A 27,849-nucleotide genomic window follows, 5' to 3' on the forward strand; every position below is an offset into this window, starting at 1 on the left:
TATATATATATATATATATATATATATATATATATATATATATATATATATATATATATATATATATATATATATATATATATATATATATATATATATAATATATATATATATAATATATATATATATATATATATATATATATATATATATATATATATATATATATATATATATATATATATATATATATATATATATACATTTCCTAGAAACTTCTAGTGAAAACTATCATCCACAATCGAATTACTTGGGTTGCGGTAACACTTGGCGATGGCAAGGTATCTTACAACTTCCTAACACCGTCTTCTACATTGCAAGGTAGTCCATACGTGGTATATATTAAACTAAAAAGGCCGATTAAATATGTATGTAATTAAGTTTGACAAAATATTTTATAGAAATCAAATTTTGACAAAATAAAATTTTGACAACATTTTCTATAGAAATAAAATTTTGACAAAATTTTATATAGAAATAAAATTTTGACAAAATTTTCTATAGAAATAAAATTTTGACAAAATTTTTTATAGAAATAAAATTTGACAAAATTTTCTATAGAAATAAAATTTTGACAAAATTTTCTATAGAAATAAAATTTTGAAAAAATTTTCTATAGAACGAAAATTTTTATAGAAATAAAATTTTGACAAAATTTTCTATATAAATAAAATTTTTGACAAAATTTTCTATAGAAATAAAATTTTGGTAGATTATTTTTGGCTCGTGTGGCAACCATGATTATGAACCGATATGGACCAATTTTTGGTGTGATTGGGGATCGGCTATATATAACTATAGACCGATATGGACCAATTTTGGCATGGTTATTAGCGGCCATGTACTAACACCACGTTCCAAATTTCAACCGGATCGGATGAATTTTGCTTCTACAAGAGGCTCCGGAGATCAAATCTGGGGAACGGTTTATATGGGAGCTATATATAATTATGGACCGATATGGACCAATTTTTGCATGGTTGTTAGAGACCATATAATAACATCACGTACCAAATTGCCACCGGATCGGATGAATTTTGCTCCTCCAAAAGGCTCCGCAAGCCAAATCTGGGGATTAGCTATATATAATTATGGACCGATGTGGACCAATTTTTGCATGTTTGGTAAAGACCATATACTAGCACTATATACCAAATTTCACCCGGATCGGATAAAATTTGCTTCTATTAGAGGCTCCGCAAGCCAAATCTGGGGATCGGTTTATATGGGGGCTATATATAATTATGGACCTATTTGGATCAATTTTTGCATTGTTGTGAGAGACCATGTACAAACTCCATGTACCAAATTTCAAACGGATCGGATGAAATTTTGCTCCTCCAAGAGGCTCCGCAAGTCAAATCTGGGGATCGGTTTATATGGGGGCTATATATAATTATGGACCGATTTGGACCAATTTTTGCATGGTTGTGAGAGACCATGTACCAAATTTCAACCGGATCGGATGAATTTTTCTCCTCCAAGAGGCTCCGCAAGCCAAATCTGAGCGTCGGTTTATATGGGGGCTATACGTAAAAGTGGTCCGATATGGGCCATTTGCAATACCATCCGACCTACATCAACAATAACTACTTGTGCCAAGTTTCAAATCGATAGCTTGAAAATGAAAAGTTAATAAACTTTTCCCATAGCCTAGGGGACCTATTGTAGAGGCCTGTCAGTAGGGTTCCGGTCCACCTAGGGTATTAAATTTTCGCCCGTCACTATCTCGGCTCTAGCCATACCAAATTTTGAAAGAGCAATCTATAGTCGTTCCCAAATGACAGACATTTTGCTATTTGTGTTATCTCACCCCTCTATGCAATCAGATATTTATGATCCCTTTGTATGGGAGGTGCATGAAGGAGTGGTCGATAGGTACCAAACTTCAAAATGTTCTTAGTTTTAACCATCAACAGTTCCCCTTAAAATATGCCTCCTTCTATTAATGTCCATTCCATTGTATGAAATCGAAACACTGTGCGCCGATAATAGAGAAATTTGCTCCTAATATATTTTTTTAATTGCGGTAGAAATGGATACTTGCATATGAATCATATATTGGCAAATATCGCACTTAAATCGATTCCCAGATTTTAAATCGTTTTTGTATTAATGAATTATCCAGCAAAAAAGCGTCGCCAAAAAAGTAGTGAAAATTTTCTTTTTGGATCCGAAAGTGGTGCGAAATTGGCGCATAAGCAATGAATTTAACATGGGCTTGTCATAGGACGGACGTATATCATTTCAACAGCCGTTGCACTGAGTTTGCATCACATCTTAAAGTGTAAACCGAATTCAGTGTTTTGGATGTGAATTAAATTTTTTTTTGACATTTTGCCAAATAAATAATTTTTAAAATTTTTTACGATATTTAATGCATTGTAACGCTTGTCGGAAAGATTTGACTTCAACAATTTTTAAAAATTCGCGATTTGTCTAGTATGGATTATTGATTTTCTTCAACAAAATTGGAATAATTTGTACCACTTTGTTAATTCTTACTCTCTTTTTAACCTATTTGAAACAAAAAAAATTAAAAATAACCATTAACAATATGAAAAAAGCGAGTTATAAAACTTGAATTCAAAGAACTTCCGGTGTAGTTAAAATAAAGAACATCTTTGGGAGGACATTTTTGGAAGTTCTTTTAAGTACCTTTCAAATTTATTTTGTTGGTGGGTATTTATTATCCATTTCCATATGTGACAGCACTCGTTATTTTTATTGTCTCTGATAAAACTCATATAGAATTTATTCAGATGACTAGCACATCATGCAAGTTAAAAAATTTGTCAATTGTTGCGATTTTTGATAAAATATTGACAAAGGCTACTTTTAAAAGTAACGATTTCTTTGATAATAGATTAAAAACCAACTATATACACCTTTTGGGGTAACAATAAAAGTCAACGTACAACGGTGTGTGAGATGTCTCCGATGAACTGTTTACAAAATTAATTAATAATTTAAAAAAAAAAAACATAACAAAAAAATTAAACAAAAATCTTGAAAGGCATTCATTTACAAACAAGGAACTTAATAAATAGGCATATAAAATTATTGAAAAAAGGAATACACATGCGTTCAAAATTAATGTTAGAAGGACAAGCAATTAAAAGATACACCCACCCCATAAGAAAAGGAGGAAGAACGTAAATCCATAGAAGGTGCAGCAGAAGTAGAAGAGTCTAAAATGAAAAATCAGAAAAGAAAAGACAACAAAAAAGCAAAAAGAACAAAAACCACAAAGAAAATAAATTAAAATACAATGACACGAATGAAACGATAATAGCGATTATGTACCCTTGTAATAAGGGCACTCATACAATATACCCACCCCCTAGATTAGGTGTTGAACTAACATGGATTAATTTCGATGACAGTGCATCACTGCAATTGCAAACTTGACATTGTTGTTGTTGCTGGTGACATTGATATTGCTTGCAAATCTGACATTGCATATGCTGTTGACGACAATAATTATGAGCATTATTACGCCTTTGATGTGTGCTGCGACGAAATTGTGACCAACTATTATTAGGATTCTCATAACCACTATTGCATACCAGTCTCTCAAAACTATTACCCATAGTAAATGTTTTTTGAAGAGCTTATATAATGCTGTAAATAAAAATTTTTCTAAATTCGTTTTATTTTTTTTTTTGCAAAAAATTTTTACCCATCGTTCCTTTGGCTATGGTCACACTGGGCAAATATTTGACAGAAATCAAAAAAGAATCCGTCGCCACAGCCAAACCAGAAAAAAATATTTAGCTCATATTGGATATATAACATCATGGTAGGATTATTTTCCAAAAACCGTATCAAGATATTTGGAAAATGGTTCTGGAAAAATGTTTAACACTCATTTTGGTCAAATATTTGCCTAGTGTGACCATAGCCTTATATGATTGTCCCTTTTCCATTTCCAATAGAATACCAATTAAAAATATCTAAGACATTGGTTCTCTTAAATTTATTCATATTCCCAAGCCATTGATATTTGGACAATACTAGTCTCTTCATTCACAGTTGATTCGTTGTTCGGTATTAAATCATGAAATCCTTTTTGCCAATTATATCCTGGTTCAATATTGAGTTTCATTCGGCTCGAGAGAAACTAATATTTCTCCAAAGCTTTCTTAATAGGGTTCCCAGAAAATGTGAGAGACAATAAATGCGTGTATGAATATTCGCTTGAGCGCCACCTATATATGATGGTGATATTTGTACTCGAATACAAACAATTGGTTTCTTCCATATAAACTTGATATATAACGATATATACTGAAACGATAACTTTCGTTTGGTATAAAAACCACAGTGGACGCTTTTCTCTCGAGGAGCACCTCACACACATTCTTCGAGGCCATATATTTGGAGTCCCAAACAAATTTGCAATTAACAAATAAATCTGGATGTCCATTTTTTCTATTTGGCCATAATAGACAAATTTCTCTTTATTTCGATTATGTTTCATTTCTGTGATTCAGGAGATTTTTTCAACACCAATACCAATTGAAAGTTATTGTCTGGCTAATTTTTATGCAGGGTTTTATCGCAAAATATTTTTATATTCCCTTGTATCTAATTTTTTTACATATAGGTGGCGCTGAAACGGCCAAATTCTATACAGATTTATTTTCTTTTATATGTGAATTTTTTATGTTTATACCCTTCATCACTACTGTGGTACAGGGTATAATAAGTTTGTGCATTTGTATGTAACGCCATCGTTTAGTATACCGATCGTCTTAGAATTAAATTCGGAGTGGATTTAGCGATGTCCGTCCGTCCGTCTGTCTTTTCATGTATTTTTGTGTGCAAAGTACAGGTTGCAGTTTAAGTCCGATCGTCCTCAAATTTGGCATAGGGCCGTTTTTTGGGACAAAGACAATCGCTATTGATTTTGGAAAAATCGGTTCAGATTTAGATATAGCTGCTATATATATTTATCCACGATCTGATCATAATTGGCGTGTTTATCAACCGATGTTTTTCAAATTCCGTACATCCGAATATTTTATGAGTCTCGCAAAACTTACAAAATATCAGCCAAATCGGTTCCGATTTAGATATAGCTCACATATATATCTTTCGTCCGATTTAGACTCATATGACCACAGAGGCCAAAGTTTACTACCGATTTTCGTGAAATTTTGCACAGAGAGTAGAATTGACATTCTACCAATGCTTGGTAAATTTGATTGAAATCGGTTCAGATTTAGATATAGCTCACATATATATCTTTCGTCCGATTTGAAGTTATATGGCTTCAAAAGCCAGAGTTATATCGTGATTTACTTCAAATTTTGCACAAGGTGTACGTTTAATGGTATTTTTATGTGTGCCAAATTTGGTTAAAATCGGTTCAGATTTAGATATAGCTCCCATATATATCTTTCGCCCGATTTGTACTTATATGGCCCCAAAAGCCAGAGTTTTGCCGTGATTTGCTTCAAATTTTGCACAAGGGGTACGTTTAATGGTATCGTTATGTGTGCCAAATTTGGTTAAAATCGGTTCAGATTTAGATATAGCTGGCATATATATGTTTCGTCCGATACGCACTTATATGGCCCCAGAGGTCAAAATTTCACTGCGATTTACTTGAACTTTTGCACAGAGAGTAGGACTAATATTCTTGCAAGGTATGCCAAATTTGGTTGAAATCGGTTCAGAATAAGATATAACTCCCATATACATATATATCTTCCGCCCAATTTAGATTCACATGACCACGGAGGCCAAAGTTTCACTTCGAAATTTTGAAGTTTTGCACTGAAATTGAAGTATCAAACGATAAATCATAAATTGAGAAATTTTATGCAATTTAAATATTTTTATTATTTTATTTTTTATTAACATTGTGGTCCGCCCCGGTTATTAACCAACTTAAGTTTTGAGTCTAGAGATTTTGTAAAAGTTAAAAAAAATGTTCAAATCGCTTCATATATAAATATTTGTATATGGGAATATAAAACTTTATATGACTGCCAACAAATTTAAAGGTGTTAAGATGGTATCAAAATTGTTCGTATACATAAACACAAAAAAAAATTTTCTGATTCAATCACGAAATTAACTGATCCAATTAATTTTTTAATTGAAATGTCTTCAATCACAGAAATGATAGTATCAATTAAAAAATTAATTGGCAGTCAATTAAAAAATTAATTGATCCAATTAATTTGTGTGATTGATTTTTATTTCAATTAAAAAATTTGTTGATTCAATTAAATTTTTAATTGAACATTTTTTAAAATTCAATTAAAATTTTAATTGGAAAAATGTTCGTGAAATTTTTTTCTATGTAGTGGTGAAGGGTATAATATAGTCGGCTCAGCCCGATTTAGACTTTCGACTTGTGTTAAATATGAATTATCCCAATTAACAGTCTAATTATATAAAAATAATTTCTCAATTAAAACTATAATTGGAAATTTTGCTCGGAAATAAATTTACATACTACACATTGTTACATAAAATTGTGATGCAAATCTAAAGAAAAATCCAACTATAATTATTGCCACAACTATTATGACAAAAAATTATTTTTTGTAAAATTATTAGAATATTATTTCATCTAAAGGATAAATAATCAGTAAATGAATAATAAATAATTTATTGCGTCAATTAAAAACTTAATAGAAATTTTCGACCAAAATCAGTTAAATTTTTTATTCAACGAATTAGAAAATTAATAGAAAGTTCAAAAGAAAACAACTATTTTTTGTGTTTTTATACCTTTCACCATTACTTCGACATTTTAGACATACCGAAGTACCGTTTTCAAACCCCACACCGACAAAAATTTCACAAAAGTCACATATAGGTGACACTGAAATGAATATTCATATACGAATTTTTTTCTCTTAAACCTCATACACATTACAGTTTCTAAATTCACTTTAAGTAGATTTAATCTGTCATTTTCCTTATACAAAAGGTTTTCAAATCCACTTTTAGTAGATTTCGAGCCTAATGGGAATGGGCTATTACATAATTAGAATACAATAGTGTATATTCGCTCACCCAGTATATCCGATACTGGCCACCAATGTTACTACTAATGATTCAAATCCATGGTGGAATCTATATAATCTTCGGGCCGACTGAATTTAGAGCAATTTCAGAAATTTTTATTAGTGGCAACAATTAAAAGGCTTTTCAGCGGTATTTTTCGCGATTCCGGAGCATTAAGAAGTTTTCCGAGTGTTTCAAAACTTTCTAAGTATTCCCATGCATTTCGTGACATGTCGACCAGATTCAGCTATAAAAGGGTAGCATTGAATCGGAAAGTACTAAGAGAAAAGTTATCCACCAGTGGTATTACTATTGACAGATTACACAAGATCTAATTTAAATTAGAAAAATTCTCATGCAGTAGAGCTTGATGGTGAAGAATATATATTAGCATTTGACTAAACATTGCAAAAATATTATTCAGCCAGCTCAGAATTTTTATCGCATGTAAGAATGGTAGAAAAAATGGAAAAAGATAACATCACAGAAAAAATATCACCAAAATATTTCCAATTAAAAAGTTAATTGAAGTTGAAAATTTTTTCAATTAATAAATTAATTGATACAATTAACTTTTTAATCATGATAGAAACATTAAGTTAATTAAGTCAATGATTGAAATTTTTAAAATGTTTAATTAAAAAATTAATTGATACAATTAACTTTTTAATCAAATTCGGAAGACTAATTCAGTTAAAAAAGTGCTGATTTTTTTTTACTTTTTTAATTAAAAATGTACTTCAAACAATCATTTGTTAATCCAAATAAAAACTCTAAGCCAATCTAACTAAGTAATTAAAAATAGTTACCATTTTTTAATTAATAAATTAATTGCGTTTTGCAATCAACATCAATTAAATTTTTAATTGAATCAATTAAAAAATTAATTGAATTTTGCTGAAAAAATCAATTAATTTTTTAATCAAGAATTTTTTCTATGCCCAATTAAAACTGTGATTGATACTATCATTTTCGTGATTGAAGACATTTCAATTAAAAAATTAATTGGATCAATTAATTTGGTGATTGAATCAGAGAAAACATTTTTTGTGTGATTGGTCGGTGATTTGATTTTTGCTTTTGGATGCGGTTCACGGTAACTATTGCCCTTGGATGTATAGTCAAAAATTGATATGATTCCGTGTTGAGAAACCCGTATTGGGAAAGCCCCTTTAGTAGAATCGCTAGATTTTTTTGAGACCGTAGAAATAAAAAAAAAAATACTTTATTTGTGTCCTAAAGGGCCGGTATCTCAGGACTGTAATATGCTAAAATACCGATACAATTGGAACGTGATTTTAAGAAAGAGAGTTCACACTTGGTGCTGGAAAATTTGTTACGATAACGCATTGGCTTTCCCGGGCACTTCGAGCCAATTTGGAAAGAATTTTTTTAAAAAAGTTGGGGCTTCTTCGAGTCAAGTGTATCGATTTCAATCAAGCAAATATTTACAGTCCGCGCACATAATATATGAAAGTACGAACTTTTCCAAAGTCAACCATTTTCATCGAAAATAACTGCTTCGGCGACAGATGTAAACCCACAAAAACAAAATTTACTTCGAAGAGTATCGTCGGCAAATAAAAATAAGAGCAAACAACAATAAAACTTTACATTAGCTGCTTGGAGTACTCGTATATTAGATGCAATGGCAGCAGCACAATTGCTCTTACTGTCTCCTATCCCCTAAACGAAGCAAGACGCGATTGAGGGTCTATATGAAACATATGACTTGGTGTAATACATAAAAAAAATCCAACATTTACTCAAGGCCATTTCACAAAACGAGTGAACTTAACACTTATTGATTTTTCGTTTTATTCAACGAAAATATATGGCTACAACAAAAATAGAAAATAGCTATACTATGAATGTGAGATTGCTGCATGCAAAGAGGACCTGAGGAGGTACGGAATGGTAGAATATCTATGGGTATCTACTATAACAAATAACAAATTCTACATACAAAAATGGGTACATACAAAAATATAATACATCAGTTAATAAATTAAATGCAATAATTAGTAACAGAAAATTACATTGCCATCGTGACCAACGAAAAATCCCGGACGTTGATGAGATCGCTCGAGGCCAACGCCGCCGACTGATAACTGTGCATGGGATTGGGATGATAGAGCAGCTGCTGCGGCCGCAGTCGCTGCAGCTTGTTGGGATGACTGTTGACGTAGATCCTGGTAACCTGATTCTAATTCGGTGTAGGACATCTTTTTACCGAGGTCGCTGCTGCTGCTGCTGTGGCCGTTACAACTCCTGGCTGGGAATGCGGTGAAGCTGGTGTCAAGGTCCTAGTCGATGATGCTAGTAATTCTAGGTGTGCCTTCTTCTGAGGGTCAGTGAGTAGGCGAAATGTTTCCGATGTTTGACGGGATTGGGGTGTAGATGATGGTGTTTTTAGTAGAGTTTTTGGTGAGCTTTGTTGTAATGAATGCATTAAAACTTAGTTTTATATTTGCACAATTTCGGGGGGAGAAAACTATATGGTTGGTAATGCAAAAAGTTGCCTTTTTGCAAGTATTTTTTATTTGTTTATCAATGATTTTTTACAATTTTTTCAGTTGCCACAGACGCACACACATAAGCAAGCATAGCAGCACAAAACTTCAATGGCAAAACTTGACCTTCAATTTTTCGGGATACTCGGTAATTTTCAAAGATTTTTTTATATTTTTACTATTTTTCCACCAAATACCATGAGTATTCCTCAGTTATGTAATGAGATTTTTATGTATATTTCCTTATATGCCTCTGGGTTTACACTAATTTTGGCAACAAAAAAAAATTCTGTATTTTTTTCCACGGCGTCTCGCGAAACGACGACACCGACCGACGAATGACTGTTGAGTTTTGTGAGAAAATTTATTTGTAAATTTTGCAAACAGCTGTGTGCGCAGAATTACGCAGCTGCTGTCATTTTGACAATTTCTCACAACGTTGCTCCAATGCAGGAATGTGCTCCCAAATGCTTATCAGCTGTTATTTGTTTTATTAGGATAAACGCCGGTTGTTTGTAAACAAATCGGAGTGATTAATTAGGGATGCAATTTAATGTATCTATTTGTAATCTCGAATGTTTTATAATGTACTACGTTATGGGTCGTTTACACTGTGTTTTTGATATTTAGAACTACAATAGGCATGTTTTCTTTTAGCACTGGATACCCTAAGACGTGAAGGACTGAAAGAAAGTAGAGTACTCGTTTATCCAGGACATCTCCAAAAATATGCAATACTGTCACCAGCTGTTTAAAAACAATCACAGAAAAGAAGTGAAATCTTACATTTTTAATGCATGAAATGCTCACATAGTAATAAATATATACAGCTGCGATTATTTATGACACTTTACCACTTTGAATTTCATGTTTTTCGATAAATTAGTCACAATAGATTGCTATTGTGAATCGAAGAAGCGTCACTTTAACAAAATACAATCTGGCAACTTGCACTGACGAGTTGTTCTGGATAGAACACCAAAGCAACAATGTTGTGGATAGCCCATACAAATTTTGCATCCAGTGCTAAAAGAAAACAGCCATAATCTCTTTCCAAATTCAAAGCAAAATATTGAGATTTCGATCATTTGCTGACTTAACAGCTGTTTGTAAACTGAGATAGTATACTTTGTTTAGTTTACGGTGAATATCTGAAAATGCTCTTTGAATAACAGTTTGAAGGGGCTCTTATTGGCGTCGTCCTAACTTTGTCTAAAAATGCACATAATAGTATCACTTATGCGATGCTTTACAGCCTGTTTCTGTATGCCGAACGAACTCTATTGATCGATTGAAATGTATAGAAACAGCAGATCTTTGGGATGAGACTCAATGTTAGTAAAAAATCAACTTAGTAAAGTCTGGCGGGGCCGACTATATTATACCCTTCACCACTATTTTTGATACCATCTCAATCTTTCATCTCAACAAAATTTTTTATACCATCTCCTTAAAATTTGTTGGGAGTTTTATAAAGGTTAAGATTCCCATATACAAATATTCAACTCATAACCGATTTGTAGAAACATTTTTAATCTTCTACAAAATCTCTAGATTTTAAATTGGCTAACGCCCCGAAACGAAAACACAATTAAGTAAAAATAAAAATGGGAAATATAAAGCTAAGTCCATATCTCTGTCAGCATTTCGGCGATGATTATACCCTGCCAACATTTTTTGAATTTGGGGGCGTTTCTGAAAATCCCCACTACGTCGAAAACAATCATATACGACATCAAAAACTCGTCGGAAAAGCGCCGTCACTATTGAGAAGTTGTACCACGCCAAGTTACTACGAAAAAGTTTCTCATCAGTGCAATTATTAGGTGCCTATTTAGATCAATTTCGAAAGACGCCAATAAGAACCCCTGCAAACTATCAGAAAAAGTGCATTTTAAGATAATTGTAGAAGAATCATTGTGGTCAAGTAAAACACGATTGTGTAGATGTTTATTGATTTGATTAAACATTTATAATTTCTTATAAATATAACATTTTTCGGTTTATCTCATCACATTTAACATAATTTTTTGCACTAATAAAAGAATGATGTTGAGTTTTAAGTAGCAAGTTACATATTGCAGCGTCTATCAGCCAGTTTGTTTATTTTCGATGGAGACAGCGTGCCTGGAAAAATATTTGAAAAACGATAACTTTATTCTATTTGGAAAGTCGAAAATTGTTCACCATATACCTTTCACAATTTTAAGGCCGGTACTCTGTTCGGTTTTCGCGTTGAAACTCCATACAAAACCAAAAAATGCGAAAAATTTGCGAAATTTTTTCCATTTGTGATACTTTGTTTTTTCGTGTTGAAAAACTGACGTTTATAGCACGGCGCCATTTGCAATGTGAATTAAGAAATAATTTATTTATTAAAAACTATTTGTGCGGGTTTATAAATCAAACACGGACCATATTTTTGTTCCGAAACTATACAAAGGATCAAAGGAATAGCAGATCAATTGCCCAAGGAAAAATAAAATGTTATTTTGTAAAAACAAGCAACACCACCAACTTAATCCAATATCGCTCCCTGTAAAATAGCGCTCCAAGCTACCTAAAAAAAACGCCGCTTTCTATGTGCGAAATAATGCTTTCCATAAAAATTTTTCGCAAGAATGAACATAGTACCGGCCTTTAAGCGTAATATCTATGTTTTCAGAACTTTATTTTCGTTTTTATTTAAATAAAATATAACAAGCTGGTTGCGCTTGGCGTTTCACAAAAAATAAAATGGCTCTTCTAACAGTAGTGGTGGCAAAATACTTTCATGTACATTTTGTACTTTTTGATATGCTTCCCCCATCACAGTTCGCGATGGTTGTGGTGACATTTACGAGTCTGTGGTAGCGATGAGGATGAAATGGAACTTTGAAATGCTGGCAGGGTATAATCGGTAAATGTGTTATCAATCCCATAAACATGCAGCAGTATCGATTATGGCTTCGGACTTAACTTATAATGTGCACAATATATGGTATATGTTCACGACACGAGCACTGTCGTCCGGAATAACTGATAGTGTGTAAAGCGCATTACGAGTTTGTGGTAGCGATAAGGATGAAATGAACTTTGAAATGCTGGCAGTGAAATAGTGTGTTATGCGTTGGGTTTTCTACAAATAAGTGAAGCAAATATATTACAATTTATAAAAACGATCAATTTTGAAATATCTGCTTCAGGATATTTATCCATTTTCAATGGTAAATATTTACTAAAAACGTATATGTTATATTTATAAGAATGTATAAATTTTTATTCAAATTAATAAACATCTAAACAATCGTATTGTACTCGACCACAATGATTCTTTTACAACTATCTTAGTGTGTAAATATAACCATAGCGATAGGCGGTAAGCGAACACTTATTTACGTGTATTTCTTATGGGAAGCCCAAAATCCGCGACGGAATACCGTGACGGCTAGCGGCGTGTCGCTAAATTAAAACTTATTCTAACTCCTTGGCGAAAACTGGTGATGGTGTTGCCATCGCTTATCAATTTTTTTTAACTCACCACTAGGAATTGCTGTTGCCTGGACACGTGTAGATTATTTTTTCTTGAAATAACTCAACAAATAACAAGCCATTGTATGTTTTTATTCAACTTCATTGTTTAACAAGGCATATTAAAGAGGTAAAGTCATGCAATCAGGTGACTAATATCGACATTCATCTTGTCAAAGGCTTTGTTTACGTTTAGTATTCAACAATGTTGATGTTTTATATATGCATTCAACAATACAACAACACTACACATGCACAAACACAACAACACTACACATACAAACAAAACTTGAGTGATATGCCATTTTAGTTTGACATTATTAATATCATGGGGGGGTACACACGCTTGCTCGTGACTTTACCTTTAATTAATATGCCTTGATTGTTTAATATTGTCAAAGCATGCTGTATTGACAACAAAAACGCTAGGAAACGTGAAAAAGGGAATTATTCGCCGTCAAGCTTATTGTATTTGCCGTTGCGGCAAAAATGTTTCGCCTACCGCCTATCGCTATGGTTATATTTACACACTTAAAAGTCACTTTTTCTATTAGTTTGAAGGGAGTCTTATGTGTCATACAGACTATAAGTTTTTCCGGACGGAATGTCTGTGTTTGTAAAGAATCTTACAGTGTGTCCAATCGATACAATTCGTTGATGACTAAGTAATCGGTAAATGTGTTATAGATCTCATAAACGTGCAAGATTTCACTTCTTTTCTGTGATTGTTTTTGAACAGCTGATGACAGTGTTGCATATTTTTGGAGATGTCCTGGATAAACGAGTACTCTGTTTTCTTTTAGTCCTTCACGGCTTAAGGTATCCAGTGCTAAAAGAAAACAGCCCTAATGTAGTCAATATATGGGATATGTTCGACACGACCACTGCCGTCCGGATTTTATTCGTGTAAATGTTATACCTGGAATAATTTATACATATTTATTCAAATTGATCAAATTCAACCGTTAAATTCAAAAAATTGCTGTCAGGGAATTGCTCGTAATCATCGTCTGAACGCACAATGCACAAATCTTACCATCTGAAGTACCCATCAGCAATTTGAAAACCATATGTTCATCAGTTATTGTTCATGTGCTCAATATTTTGACATATCTACGAAACGTGGTCAAAATAAAGATAATCAAAAACATATCCCCAAAGTAAACACAAACAAAGACCTTAACACAAATAAAAGACGGAAATTGTGAAATTTTGGGAAAATACAAGAGAACCTGGAAGAAGTGCATGTCATTCAAATATTTGTGTCGCATGAAGGTGTTGCGGTACTACTTATCGGCTCGTTCAATTCTTGGATACTCGCATTGAAAATTAAAAGAAATTTCAATAAACATCAAAGATGTCCCAGATTGATAATATTATTATACAAGTAAGGGCCCGTTTACAGGCATTGTCCATTAAATTGTGGCTAGAACCTTACTATTATGATGGAGTGGGTTGTGTGGAGGATGAAATAGAGGTAAGTTGATTTTTGTTGCTTATATTTTTTTTTATATTCCAATTTCCATATATCCATAATTCTATCTCTAATCTCTAATTCTTTCTTGGTTTGTATAAATGTTAATACTTTATGGTAATTTTTGAACATTTTGGATTCGCTGAAACCCGCTATTGGAAATTTATTTTGCTTTTACCAATATGACCATTAATTGGAATCTGTAGTTTGTTCAATAAAGAAAACTGATTTGGATGTGAAAATCCGAGACAGCTATCTTTTCAACATTTAGGGATTTTCGATAACTCCAGTAATAATAAGATAATAACCAAGCTTATTCCTAGCATGTACAAAATTATGCGCAATCGCACCCATATTGTGCTACACAATATCTTGGCACAATTACCTCTCAAGTGGGCTAGATATATTTATGCCCTTCCCATTGCTGTGTTTGTTTACTGATATTCTGACATTCTCCCCTTCTAGAAACTAGCCGACAGTTTTAGCAGTAACTTGGGTATTACAAAGTCCAATTGTAGATTAGCATTGACCGAGTTACAAGAGGGTGCCCTAAGGAAGTTGGCTTGCCGTAAAGAATTCGAAGAGTCAGGTTGGCATTATTAATATGGAACAACGATACGAATCAAAAATATTTTTTTTCGAAATCTAGGTATTGCTACCTTTAGTATACGACGTATTAATAACCATCAAGGAACCCAGAGTATAATCGAAGTTAAATGTCCCCTTAGTTCATTGGGTAGTGAATTAAATGCTAAAATTGCTCAGTTATTACATATTGTCGATGCCAATCGGGTAAAATGCATAGCATCGGGAAGGATAGTCGATGCCGACAAAACTCTCGATATACAAGGTCTCAAAAATAATCAACAATTGATGGTTATTATAAGTGAAGTGGATAAGGCTGCTGCACAAAATGAAGAGGAGGCCATGTACGATCGGATACGAAAGATAAAAAAGGATGTGGAAGCTATTGTTGATTCAAGTCGTCAATTATTTGAGGTCAAGAAAGGAAACTGCGAGAAGTGAAGGCAAACTAACGAAAGTTTTTATTCCAGATGGAAGATCAAGATGGTAATCCTGTATTCTTACCTCCAGCTGAAAATCGCGCCTTACTTATGGGTATGAGTTATTATGAAAAGGCTCGCGCTGCTATGAAACGCGAACAATATGACGAAGCATTGATTTTGTTACTCGAATCCGATGAAAAGTTTGTTGCATGCAATTCCAAGTTTCTGGAATCGGTTGACAACTATGCCCTGGTAAATTTGGACATCGTTTGGTGTTATTTGTGTCTAAAGGTATGGATTTAGAAGATTGTTGAAAAATGGATTCAAACTATTGTCAACGTAAATATTACTTCCAGAATGTTACCCAGTTACCTGATGCACAACGCCGCCTAGATATATGTGAAAAAAGTTTCCGCCGTTCATATGGTGATAATTTACAACGCCTGATAAACCTTAAAGGAAATGGTTGTCCCGAAAAAGCCCTAATAATGCGATTACATTTATTGCAGGGTGTTGTACTCTTCCATCAAAATCGCCGTAATGAAGCCTACGATAAACTACTCACGGCCAGTACAGAATTAGAAGCCCTTAAGGTGGACGATACATCTGTGATAACTCTAATGGAAATGGGCTATGAACCCCATGAAGCACGTATGGGTCTTAGATCATGCAGTGGCAATATAGAACAGGCAATTAATTTTATACACGAACGCAGGTCCAAATTAAAGGAGGCCCGTTTAAATTCGAAAAAAGAACGAAAACTAAACGAGAAATTATCTTCGACCAATGAAGATAAGGATTGGGTAAATCCTCGTAGTGTTTGTACACTAATGGAAATGGGATTTGCTCGGGATGTTGTAGTTGAGGCATTGAAGCGCACTAAAAACGATGTCCCTAATGCAGTAAGTATTTACAGATACAGAATTATAGGGTCATACTTGACAAATATTAGGCAGGAATTTTGTTTTGGGAATACCAAAATCCCAAAGTTTTGATTTGAAATCTATCGGTCTTGAAAGCAATATTCTAATTTTAAAATAATTTTAATATTTACCAGTTGGATTTATTACAAACTAATGCTGATGAATTAAGTCGAAGTCTTCCACCAGCAACAAACATTGACAATGATATTCTATCGCAATTACAACAATTGGGTTTCACTGAAGATTTGGCTCGTGTTGCCCTGGAGACCACACAAAATAGCCTAGACAAAGCTATAGAATTTTTAATAAAGACGCATGGCAGTGAAACTGAACTAATGGCTGCAATGGAGAAAATGGCCAATGTTGCAGCTTCAGCCATTACCAGTAGTCAATTCGATGGACCATCCACATCATCCGGTGTAAATGGATTGGTGACAAAGGCTTTGGATAAAGCTCACAAAGAAATGGAATCATTGAAAGCCTATAAACGTTTTACCGAAGAAATGCCGGACAATGAACATGACTACTTGGATTTGCCTTTAATACAAGAGGAACAAATTCTCGCCGAATATAAACGCCTACTGGAACAGTAAAAGCAATACGTATAATCAATTATATATTGTACTGCTCTAAACACGTTTGTTATGTACTTGAAATTTGTGCAAATGTTTTGATTTTTTTAGTTAAAAAAAAAATTGTATAAAAATTTTTCTACAACCAAATTGGCCAAAAAATATATTTTTTATATATGTATACGTGTAACAACGTAACAATGTTTTACAATTTTTTAAAAATGTTTTAGTAAATAAAAGTGTTCATCAAAAATATGATTGCGACATTCATTGAAAACTAATTGAACCGATTCCAGGTCTATATAGATAAATATATATTTGGACTAACATTAAGATTTTGAAATGGATTTGGATTTTTTTATAGTCTATTAATCGACATTTGATGTTGGAAAAGCCGGAAAGTTTAAAGTCAATTTTTTAAATTTTCGAACAAGGCGAAAAGTCGACATTTCCAAATCGAAGTCGAAATCTCGAAAAGTCGAGTTTTTATCCGGAAAAGCCGGAAAGTTTAAAGTCAATTTTTTTACATTTTCGAACAAGGCGAAAAGTCGACATTTCCAAATCGAAGTCGAAATCTCGAAAAATCAGCGTTACCATTGAGGATTTCTTTAAGGTGTCCCATAAAGTTCCACTCGCTTTAAAAGTTAGAGCAATCATTTTAAAAAAGTGTCACACTTTTTCATTTAACACGATTTCCTCGAAAGTCATCGCTTGAGTTTGACATTTGAGGGGAGTAACACGATTTACCTAACATAGGAAATTTTCGTTGCATATTTTTAGGCGGTGCATATGCCCGTTTGAAAATATTATGGTATGCGTAGGGAAACTCGATTATTTATTATGCAAAATATCTTACAGTATAATAGAAATTAATTAAAAAATCACACAAGTTGACAGAAAAGTCGTACAAAAGTATCAACGCTTAAAAAAAAGTATTTACAATTTAGTATAGCCACAAATTAACCAAATTTCGACCTCCACAGCACAAGTCGTCATATTATATACGAGCGTTAGCTTTTATATTGCAAATCCCCATTCTACACACTTTTGCATGCGTTTGAACGAATTGTCGAATCCAGAAATCTTATATTGCAATGTTTGATCAATTTTTTGTGATTAATATGAACATTTTTTTCGAAAGAAATGTTTATTATTTTATTTTAATTTATTTGGGTATATAAATATGCTTTCAATTTTCAATGTGTGGAAGCTTTAAATATGTTTAGCTTCACTCTGTTGTAGAAAGTATAAGTATACCTACACCAAACATTAAAAAAATTAATGATATTGATTTAATATTGACTTTATAGAAAATTTAGTCTAAATTTTTATTTTTATAGAAAAATGTTAAAATTTTATTTCTATTGAAAATTTTCTATTCTACAGAAATTTTTCAAAATTTTCTTTTCTATAGGAAATTTTATCACAATTGTATTTTGTCAAAATTTTATTTTTATATAGAAAATTTTGTCAAAATTTTATTTCTATAGAAAATTTTGTCACAATTTTATTTCTATAGAAAATTTTGTCACAATTTTATTTCTATAGAAAATTTTGTCAAAATTTATTTCTATAAAAATTTTTGTCAAAATTTTATTTCGATAGAAAATTTTTATCAAAATTTTATTTCTATAGAAAATTTTGTCAAAATTTTATTTCTATAGAAAATTTTCTAAAAATGTTATTTCTATAGAAAATTTTGTCATTATTTTATTTCTATATAGAAAATTTTGTCAATATTTTATTATACCCTCCACCATAGGATGGGGGTATATTAACTTTGTCATTCCGTTTGTAACACATCGAAATATTGCTCTAAGACCCCATAAAGTATATATATTCTGGGTCGTGGTGAAATTCTGAGTCGATCTAAGCATGTCCGTCCGTCCGTCCGTCCGTCCGTCCGTCCGTCTGTCCGTCCGTCCGTCTGTCCGGCTGTCCGTCCGTCTGTGGAAATCACGCTAACTTCCGAACGAAACTAGCTATCGACTTGAAATTTGGCACAAGTAGTTGTTATTGATGTAGGTCGGATGGTATTGAAAATGGGCCATATCGGCCCACGTTTACGTATAGCCCCCATATAAACCGATCCCCAAATTTGGCTTGCGGAGCCTTCCGGAGCAGCAAAATTCATCCGATCCGGTTGAAATTTGGTACGTGGTCTAAGTATACGGTCTCTAACAACCATGCCAAAATTGGTCCATATCGGTCCATAATTATATATAGCCCCCATATAAACCGATCCCCAGATTTGACCTCCGGAGCCTCTTGGAGGGGCAAAATTCATCCGATCCGGTTGAAATTTGGTACCTGATGTTAGTATACGGTCTCTAACAACCATGCAAAAATTGGTCCATATCGGTCCATAAATATATATAGCTCCCATATAAACCGATCCCCAGATTTGACCTCCGGAGCCTCTTGGAGGAGCAAACTTCATCCTACCCGATTGAAATTTGGTACGTGGTGTTAGTATATGGTCTCTAACAACCATGCAAAAACTGGTCCATATCGGTCCATAATTATATATAGCTCCCATATAAACCGATCCCCAGATTTGACCTCCGGAGCCTCTTGGAGGAGCAAACTTCATCCTACCCGATTGAAATTTTGTACGTGGTCTAAGTATACGGTCTCTAACAAGCATGAAAAAATTGGTCCATATCGGTCCATAATTATATATAGCTCCCATATAAACCGATCCCCAGATTTGAACTCTGGAGCCTCTTGGATGAGCAAAATTCATCCGATCCAATTGAAATTTAGTACGTGGTGTTAGTATATGGTCTCTAACAACCATGCAAAAATTGGTCCATATCGGTCCATAATTATATATAGCTCCCATATAAACCGATCCCCAGATTTGACCTCCGGAGCCTCTTGGAGGAGCAAAAGTCATCCGATGCGGTTGAAATTTGGTACATTTCGTTAGTATATGGCCTCTAACAGCCATGTAAAAATTGTCAAATTTTATTACTATAGAAAGTTTTGTCAAATTTTCATTTCTATAGAAAGTTTTGTAAAAAGTTTATTTCTATAGCAATGTTTGTCAACATTTTATTTCCATAGAAAATTTTGTCAAAATTTTATTTCTATAGAAAATTTTGTAAAATATTTATTTCTGTAGAAAATTTTGTCAACATTTTATTTCTAAAGACAATTTTGTCAACATTTTATTTCTATAGAACATTTTGTCAACATTTTATTTCTATAGAAAATTTTGTGAACATTTTATTTTTATAGAAAATTTTGTCAAAATTTTATTGCTATAGAAAATTTTGTCAACATTTTACTTCCATAGAAAATTTTGTCAACATTTTATTTCTATAGAAAATTTTGTCAAGTTTTTATTTCTATAGAAAATTTTGTCAAAATTTTATTTCTATAGAAAATTTTGTCAAACTGAATTATATACGTATTTAATCGGCCTTTTTTTTTGTTTAATGTATACCCCTTATGGACTAACTTACAATTTAGAAGACAGTGTTAAGAAGTTTTACGATACCTTGCCATCGGCAAGTGTTATCGCAATCCAAGTAATTCGATTGTGGATGACAGCCTTTAGTAGAAGTTCCTACGCAATCCATGGTGGAGGGTACATAAGATTCGGCCTGGCCGAACTTACGGCCGTATATACTTGTTTTTATATAGAGAATTTTGTCACAATTTTATTTCTATAGAAAATTTTGTCAAAATTTTATTTCTATAGAAAGTTTTGTCAATATTTTATTACTATCGATAATTTTGTCAAAATTCTATTTCTATAGCAAATTTTGTCAAAACTTTATTTCTATAGAAAATTTTGTCAATATTTTATTTCTATAGAAAATTTTATCAAAATGTTATTTTTATAGAAAATTTTGTCAAAATGTTATTTCTATAGAACATTTTGTCAATATTTTATTTCTATAGAAAATTTTTTCAATATTTTATTTCTATAGAAAATTTTGTCAAAATGTTATTTCTATAGAAAAATTTGTCAATATTTTATTTCTATAGAAAATTTTTTCAAAATGTTATTTCTATAGAAAATTTTGTCAAAATTTTATTTCTATAGAAAGTTTTGTCAATATTTTATTACTATCGATAATTTTGTCAAAATTTTATTTCTATAGAAAATTTTGTCAAAACTTTATTTCTATAGAAAATTTTGTCAAAATTTTATTTCTATAGAAAATTTTATCAAAATGTTATTTCTATAGAAAAATTTTGTATCTATAGAAAATTTTGTCAATATTTTATTTCTATAGAAAATTTTGTCAAAATTTTATTTCTATAGAAAATGCTGTCAAAATTTTATTTCTATAGAAAATTTTGTCAAAATTTTATTTCTATAGAAAATATTGTCAATATTTTATTTCTATCGAACATTTTTTAAAAATTTTATGTTTATAGAAAATTTTTTAAAAATTTTAGTTCTATAGAAAATTTTGTCAAAATTTTATTTCTATAGAAAATTTTGTCAAAATGTTATTTCTATAGAAAATTTTGTCAATATTTTATTTCTATAGAAAATTTTTTCAAAATGTTATTTCTATAGAAAATTTTTTCAATATTTTATTTCTATAGAAAATTTTGTCAAAATTTTATTTCTATAGAAAATTTTGTCAAAATGTTATTTCTGTAGAAAATTTTGTCAAAATTTTATTTATATAGAAAATTTTGTCAAAATTTTATTTCTATAGAAAATTTTGTCAATATTTTATTACTATCGAAAATTTTGTCAATATTTTATTACTATCGGAAATTTTGTCAAAATTTTATTTCTATAGAAAGTTTTGTCAAAATTTTATTTCTATAGAAAATTTTGTCAACATTTTATTTTTTCAAAATTTTCAAAATTTCAACGCCTACAATTCAGCCCGTGGACTCACTAGGAACCCACAAGTTAGAGGAAAACACTTCAGCTTTCACACACAGAATTATCTTGATTGCTTTATCCGTTCAAAAGTTGCAGAATTATTAAAAAAGCGATTTGGAACCACTGTGCATCGGTAAATACTGGTTCTTGACGAAGCTTCATCGCCAAAATTGAATTAATTCGAAAGTTATAAAAAGTATGAGTTGTACGAAAATATTCGCGATGTAATCCATTTTTGTGCGAGATGAATCTTTTAAGTTGGTGTAAAGAACACAAATAGCGCTCTATGTCAAAACTATCTGAGTACGTATAACTTCTAAAATGTCATGCTTTACGATAGATCTATCAGTTGATAGATTGTAACAATAGGGCTGCCCAATCCCGAAATATAGAAGGCAACCCTCGTATGTACAATATATTATGCAGGAGATTTTTTCAATTTTATTATTTTACACTTAAACCAGTAGTTATATTTATATTTTGTATTTATAGACTAAAATAAAAAAATAAAAAAAGGGAATTATTGTATGTCTTCCATCGTAGTGGGTATTTGACATTCGGCCCGACCGAACTTATGGCCATATAATCCTGTTTTACGTACAATAGAACATTTTTCGGTTTTTAGCAATAAAATTACCACAAGTAGTCATTAGAATTTGTTACGAAATTATAAATAATTAATAAAATGTTTTTTTGTTTGTTCGCATGCGTTGATAGAATATACGGTTATTGACATTGTATGAGGATAAGTTTATCGACTGTTTTGTTAGAGATTATAGGTATTTTTTAATTATAATTATTTCGTATTTTTAAATTGTCAAAAATGTTAATATATGTACATTGAATATATTACAATAAAAAAAATATTTACAGAATTCAAGGTGCAATGTACTTTGGAATATTGAACGGAGATATATTTACCATATATTTGTATATTTATTTAAATAAGAATATAATATGGGCAATCCAATAATATAGATAATACTTCATGTCAGCTTTTATTGTTTATTTTAAGAATATGAAATAAATTTCGATACAAGTTTCTAAGAAAATAAAATTTCCAAAAAACTGACGACTCTACGAAAAAATGGCTTGTGTTTTCATAATGAAATAAATCACCATTTGAAATATGAAATAAAGTCCCAAAATATGAAATAACGCCACAATTGTATATGAATTAACACCCCAATATTTTGTAAAAAAGGCTTAAGGTGGGTCCTAAGTTCGAGTTTAACCGATAAAATCGTCATTTGTTCACGATTACGTTTCTTTAATAATCCATTTTAAGGAATACAAACTTTGTGAAAATTTGCTTTGGGCTATTCCCCCATCAAGTTATAATAAAATTTGCAACAAATATGTATAATTTTATGCCTTTTTTATGCTTATTTAGTTTTCACTTTTTACTCGTACATCGCTCAAGAACTGAATTATATACGCATTTCATCTGCTTTTTATACCAACCACCATAGAATGGTGATGGGGGTATAATAAGTTTGTCATTCCGTTTGTAACACATCGAAATATCTATTTCCGACTATACAAAGTATATATATATATTCTTGATCAGGTTGAAATTATAAGACGATATAAGGATGTCCGTGTGGCCGTCTGTCTGTTGTAATCACGCTACAGTCTTCAATAACGGCGCTATCGTCCTGAAATTTGGCACAGATTCGTCTTTTGTCTGCAAGCAGGCCAAGTTCGAAGATGGGCTATAGCGGTCCCGGTTTTGATATAGCTCCCATATAAACCGATCCCCCAATTTTGGGTCATGGGCTTCTAGAAACCGCAGTTTTTATTCGATTTTCCTAAAATTGGAAATCTAGAGGTATTTTAGGACCATAAATACCTGTGTCGAAAATGGTGTGTATCGGTCTATTTTTTGGTATAGCCCCCATATAGACAGATTTCCAGATTTTACTTCTTGGGCTTCTAGAAACCGTAGTTTTTATCCGATTTGCCTCAAATATAAAATCATGAAGTTTTTTAGGACCATAAATTGGTGTTCCAAATATATTGTGTATCGGTACAGATTTTGATATATACCCCTTATAAACCCGCCCTCTGATTTGGGGTCTAGATTCTCTAGGGTTTTCAGAACCTCAATTAGGTGTGCTGAATTTGGTGTGTATCGGTGCATGTTTGTGGCATAGGACCCATGTAGACTGCTCTCCCGATTTAAGTCCTTGGTCGTATATAAACCGTGGTTGTTTGTAAGGCCGATTTCACTTCTTGATGATATTGAAGGCGCACTAATCATAAAAATGGCTTGAAACTGAATGTAAAATTTCCATATTTAACTTCTCATAATCGTTTGAATAATGATCAAATCAAGGCGTCATTTCATCATTTATCTTGCACACTTAAACGAGATATGATTCCCCAAAAACGCAACTAAAAATGGTTCTTATAAATCCAGAATCTGATCTAGTCTTCATAGAAAGAATCTTTAAATTTATCTTCGGGAAGCGTACTGGTTGAACCGCTACGACGAAGTGTTTTCAGAGTAATCTAATATATTTGATTTATGGTGGTAGGTATTTAAAATTCGGCCCGGCCGAACTTTCTACTGTATACATTTGTTATGTTACTTATCGTTTTTATTAATTTTTTTCGACATATATTATTGTATAAATTTAGTTTTTCCATTAAAAATCAACAAAAAATTATCGTAATTTGCAAAACCTTCTCAAAAGAACTTCCTTGGAAGTGAAAAAGTCAAACGACACAGGTTTTATTGATTTTCTATTCTTTTTTGCGAAATTTAATTGTCCAAAACTGAAATTTTCACTTAAAACGGCCTAATTCCGTACTTGCTAAGACTTGTCCTTTTGCATCGGAAGTGGAAAAACCGATTGGGGATCCCTGGATGCGCTTTAAAAGAAGTGTTTGTGGACTTGTCCAAAAGGACTTCATCGGAAGTGGAAAAAATTGATGGCTGATTCCGGCATGCGCTTTAAAAGAAATGTCCCCAAGCAAACGACTCCCAATTTTTATACCCTCCACCATAGGATGGGGGGTATTTTAACTTTGTCATTCCGTTTGTAACACATCGAAATATTGCTCTAAGACCCCATAAAGTATATATATTCTGGGTCGTGGTGAAATTCTGAGTCGATCTGAGCATGTCCGTCCGTCTGTTGAAACCATATAAACACTGAAAAAACAGTGAACCCTTTTCCATTGCAAAATGAACTAAACTGTAGTAATATTGACCATGATTTAGCCCTTAAGATTTTTTTCAACTTGTCTAGTTTATAATTTTCTTAAATTTTAGTTCATCTATAACATTGTATTTTAGTTCATTTTTACAACACCATAAGATTTATATACCCCTACCAAGTTAAAAAGTCAGTATTATTTTGGTTTACTTGATTATTTTGTGAGAAACCCGATAATAAAAATTGGTTAACAGTCTCTTTAAAATGTCGACGACTAAACTATTTTTAAATCAATCATTCCACAGTACAGATAAATTAAATAATTAAAGGAACAACAAACCGTTTTACTATTATGAAAATTTTCATACATTAAAATTAAACTTTCTTTAAGCAAAAGTACTTTATTATAAAAACTTATGATGAAAGTTCTTAATACAATGTTTTTTGTGAATAAAAATTATGACCACGTGGAACAGAGAGTAGTTCATTTGAACTCGCTGTTTGGACATTTTGACTTATCCTTTTTTTATTCATCGTAGGTAATTTTTTCACATATCTTGCTGGAAAAAATGGAAACAATAATGAAAATTGTTAAAAATTAACACCATGTAATGAAATATAATTTTTAATTCTTCATTTTAGCTTGTAACTTACAATATTTGGGGCATTTTATCAAATGGTGTAAGGAATTTAACTTTTCTTTGGAAAACGTATCTCATAAAATTTGTACCTGAAACAATTAGAGAAATAATGAAGTATTCTAAATAAACTCATAAAACTGTGTTGTTATCGATGTGAAAGATATAATAAAATAAATATTCTAGTTGAATATAAAACTTACCAATTTAATATAATATAAAACTTACCAATTCTCTATTAAATTGTACGCTGAGGGGAAATATAAAAAGTTGTCCAAATTTATTTAGGTTACTCTGAAATTAAATATTTACTTTTACATTAAATAAAATTATTAAATAGGTTTTCAAAAAATCTAATGAAAAAAATAATAATATCCATAAAAAACCAAAAATATTCTTGTTAAAAGAAAGTTAAAGAATCCTTACCAATTCACTATTAAATTACAGGCAAAGGAGTACTAAAAATTTGTCAAAATTTTTAAGGGGTTATTCTGAAATTAAATATTTGTTTTTACATTAAAAATATTACATTGGTTTCCAAAAAATTTTATTAAAGAAATACTAAAATAAGGTATTAAAAACCTGTAATTTTGATGATAAAAAGGTCATAAAAACATAAATATTCTAGTCGAAAAAAGGCAATTTTTAAAAGAAAGCTTACCAATTCTCTATTTTTTTAAATTTGTTCGAATCCATCTGGAGTTGCTCTGAAATTAAATATTGTTTTTACAACAAAGAAAAACATTAAACTGCACGGATGAAAAAGACTGTTTTTCATATGTTTGGCTATAAACATTATATGTTAGGAACACAAATTTTTAAACACAATATTTTTGAGTGCAAGCATATAATGTTCATAAACTAGCATAACATGTTTGGGACATATATGTTAATATGTTAGAACATATTATGTTTGGGCCATAAAATGTTTGCAAATATAATATGCTTGGATGCAAACATATATTAATTTAGAAATAGCCTATAAACATATATGTGTTTAGTAGCTTGGAGCGCTATTTAACAGGGAGCGATATTGAATTAAGTTGGTGGTTGTTGCTTGTTATTACAAAATTAACATTTTATTTTTCCTTGGGCAATTGATCAGCTACTTCTTTGATCCTTACAAACTGTGTGGTCCGCTGTTCGAATCCCCGTCCGGCAAAAGGTAAAATTAAAATAAAAAAAAAATCATACAATTGAATAATTTCTTCTACAATGTTTGTATCACAGAAAAAAGTGCTAAGAACTAAAAAATCTCGTGGAAGTGAGAAAGATGTGGGGGAATATACAATTAGGCAGAAACAAAATTTTGAGCATTCAGGTCGAAAACCTATGTTGTTAGCAGCTAAAGGGTGATTTGTTAAGAGCTTGATAACTTTTTTTAAAAAAAAAACGCATAAAATTTGCAAAATCTCATCGGTTCTTTATTTGAAACGTTAGATTGGTCCATGACATTTACTTTTTGAAGATAATTTCATTTAAATGTTGACCGCGGCTGCGTCTTAGGTGGTCCATTCGGAAAGTCCAATTTTGGGCAACTTTTTCGAGCATTTCGGCCGGAATAGCCCGAATTTCTTCGGAAATGTTGTCTTCCAAAGCTGGAATAGTTGCTGGCTTATTTCTGTAGACTTTAGACTTGACGTAGCCCCACAAAAAATAGTCTAAAGGCGTCAAATCGCATGATCTTGGTGGCCAACTTACCGGTCCATTTCTTGAGATGAATTGTTCTCCGAAGTTTTCCCTCAAAATGGCCATAGAATCGCGAGCTGTGTGGCATGTAGCGCCATCTTGTTGAAACCACATGTCAACCAAGTTCAGTTCTTCCATTTTTGGCAACAAAAAGTTTGTTAGCATCGAACGATAGCGATCGCCATTCACCGTAACGTTGCGTCCAACAGCATCTTTGAAAAAATACGGTCCAATGATTCCACCAGCGTACAAACCACACCAAACAGTGCATTTTTCGGGATGCATGGGCAGTTCTTGAACGGCTTCTGGTTGCTCTTCACTCCAAATGCGGCAATTTTGCTTATTTACGTAGCCATTCAACCAGAAATGAGCCTCATCGCTGAACAAAATTTGTCGATAAAAAAGCGCGAAACACATTTCGAACCGAACACTGATTTTGGTAATAAAATTCAATGATTTGCAAGCGTTG

The 27,849-nt window shown here is 31.9% G+C and overlaps 2 protein-coding genes and 1 long non-coding RNA gene across 5 annotated transcripts in view; 1 reads left to right on the top strand and 2 right to left on the bottom strand.

The window, feature by feature from the left end:
* Window positions 1-9,984, bottom strand: part of l(1)G0196 (inositol hexakisphosphate and diphosphoinositol-pentakisphosphate kinase) — a 114,305-nt gene extending 104,321 nt beyond the window's left edge. The window contains exons 1-3 of one of the 3 annotated variants that reach the window (XM_075299084.1): window positions 9,740-9,984; window positions 3,341-3,624; window positions 3,133-3,191 (exon numbers count right to left, since the gene is read on the bottom strand). In XM_075299084.1, the coding sequence (XP_075155199.1) occupies window positions 3,133-3,191; window positions 3,341-3,593 (312 nt within the window). In that variant the 5' untranslated portion in view covers window positions 3,594-3,624; window positions 9,740-9,984. Of the gene's footprint in view, window positions 1-3,132; window positions 3,192-3,340; window positions 3,625-9,068 lie in introns of all 3 variants that reach the window. The other 2 variants (XM_075299083.1, XM_075299085.1) reach the window with 2 other exon arrangements.
* Window positions 9,985-14,177: 4,193 nt separating this feature from the next.
* Window positions 14,178-17,283, top strand: LOC142229338 (NEDD8 ultimate buster 1). The gene is made up of 6 exons (XM_075299893.1): window positions 14,178-14,529; window positions 14,992-15,115; window positions 15,176-15,525; window positions 15,582-15,824; window positions 15,890-16,435; window positions 16,591-17,283. The coding sequence occupies exons 1-6, from the start codon at window positions 14,410-14,412 to the stop codon at window positions 17,047-17,049; spliced, it is 1,842 nt and encodes a 613-aa protein (XP_075156008.1). The 5' UTR covers window positions 14,178-14,409; the 3' UTR covers window positions 17,050-17,283.
* An 8,139-nt stretch (window positions 17,284-25,422) lies between these two features.
* LOC142229576 (uncharacterized) lies at window positions 25,423-25,785 on the bottom strand. The gene is made up of 2 exons (XR_012720432.1): window positions 25,708-25,785; window positions 25,423-25,613 (listed from the first exon to the last, which is right to left on the bottom strand). It is a non-coding gene; the product is annotated as an uncharacterized LOC142229576 (long non-coding RNA).
* Window positions 25,786-27,849: the final 2,064 nt, after the last annotated feature.

The sequence above is a fragment of the Haematobia irritans genome, chromosome 3 (genome assembly GCF_050003625.1).
Source record: "Haematobia irritans isolate KBUSLIRL chromosome 3, ASM5000362v1, whole genome shotgun sequence".
NCBI lineage: Eukaryota > Metazoa > Arthropoda > Insecta > Diptera > Muscidae > Haematobia > Haematobia irritans.

Coding starts and splice junctions, on each gene's coding strand:
- LOC142229338 (XM_075299893.1), top strand. CDS start 14,410: ATGTCCCAGATTGATAATATTATTATACAAGTAAGGGCCCGTTTACAG. Junction 14,530..14,991: donor GTGTGGAGGATGAAATAGAG/GTAAGTTGATTT, acceptor CTCCCCTTCTAG/AAACTAGCCGACAGTTTTAG. Junction 15,526..15,581: donor CAAGTCGTCAATTATTTGAG/GTCAAGAAAGGA, acceptor TTTTTATTCCAG/ATGGAAGATCAAGATGGTAA.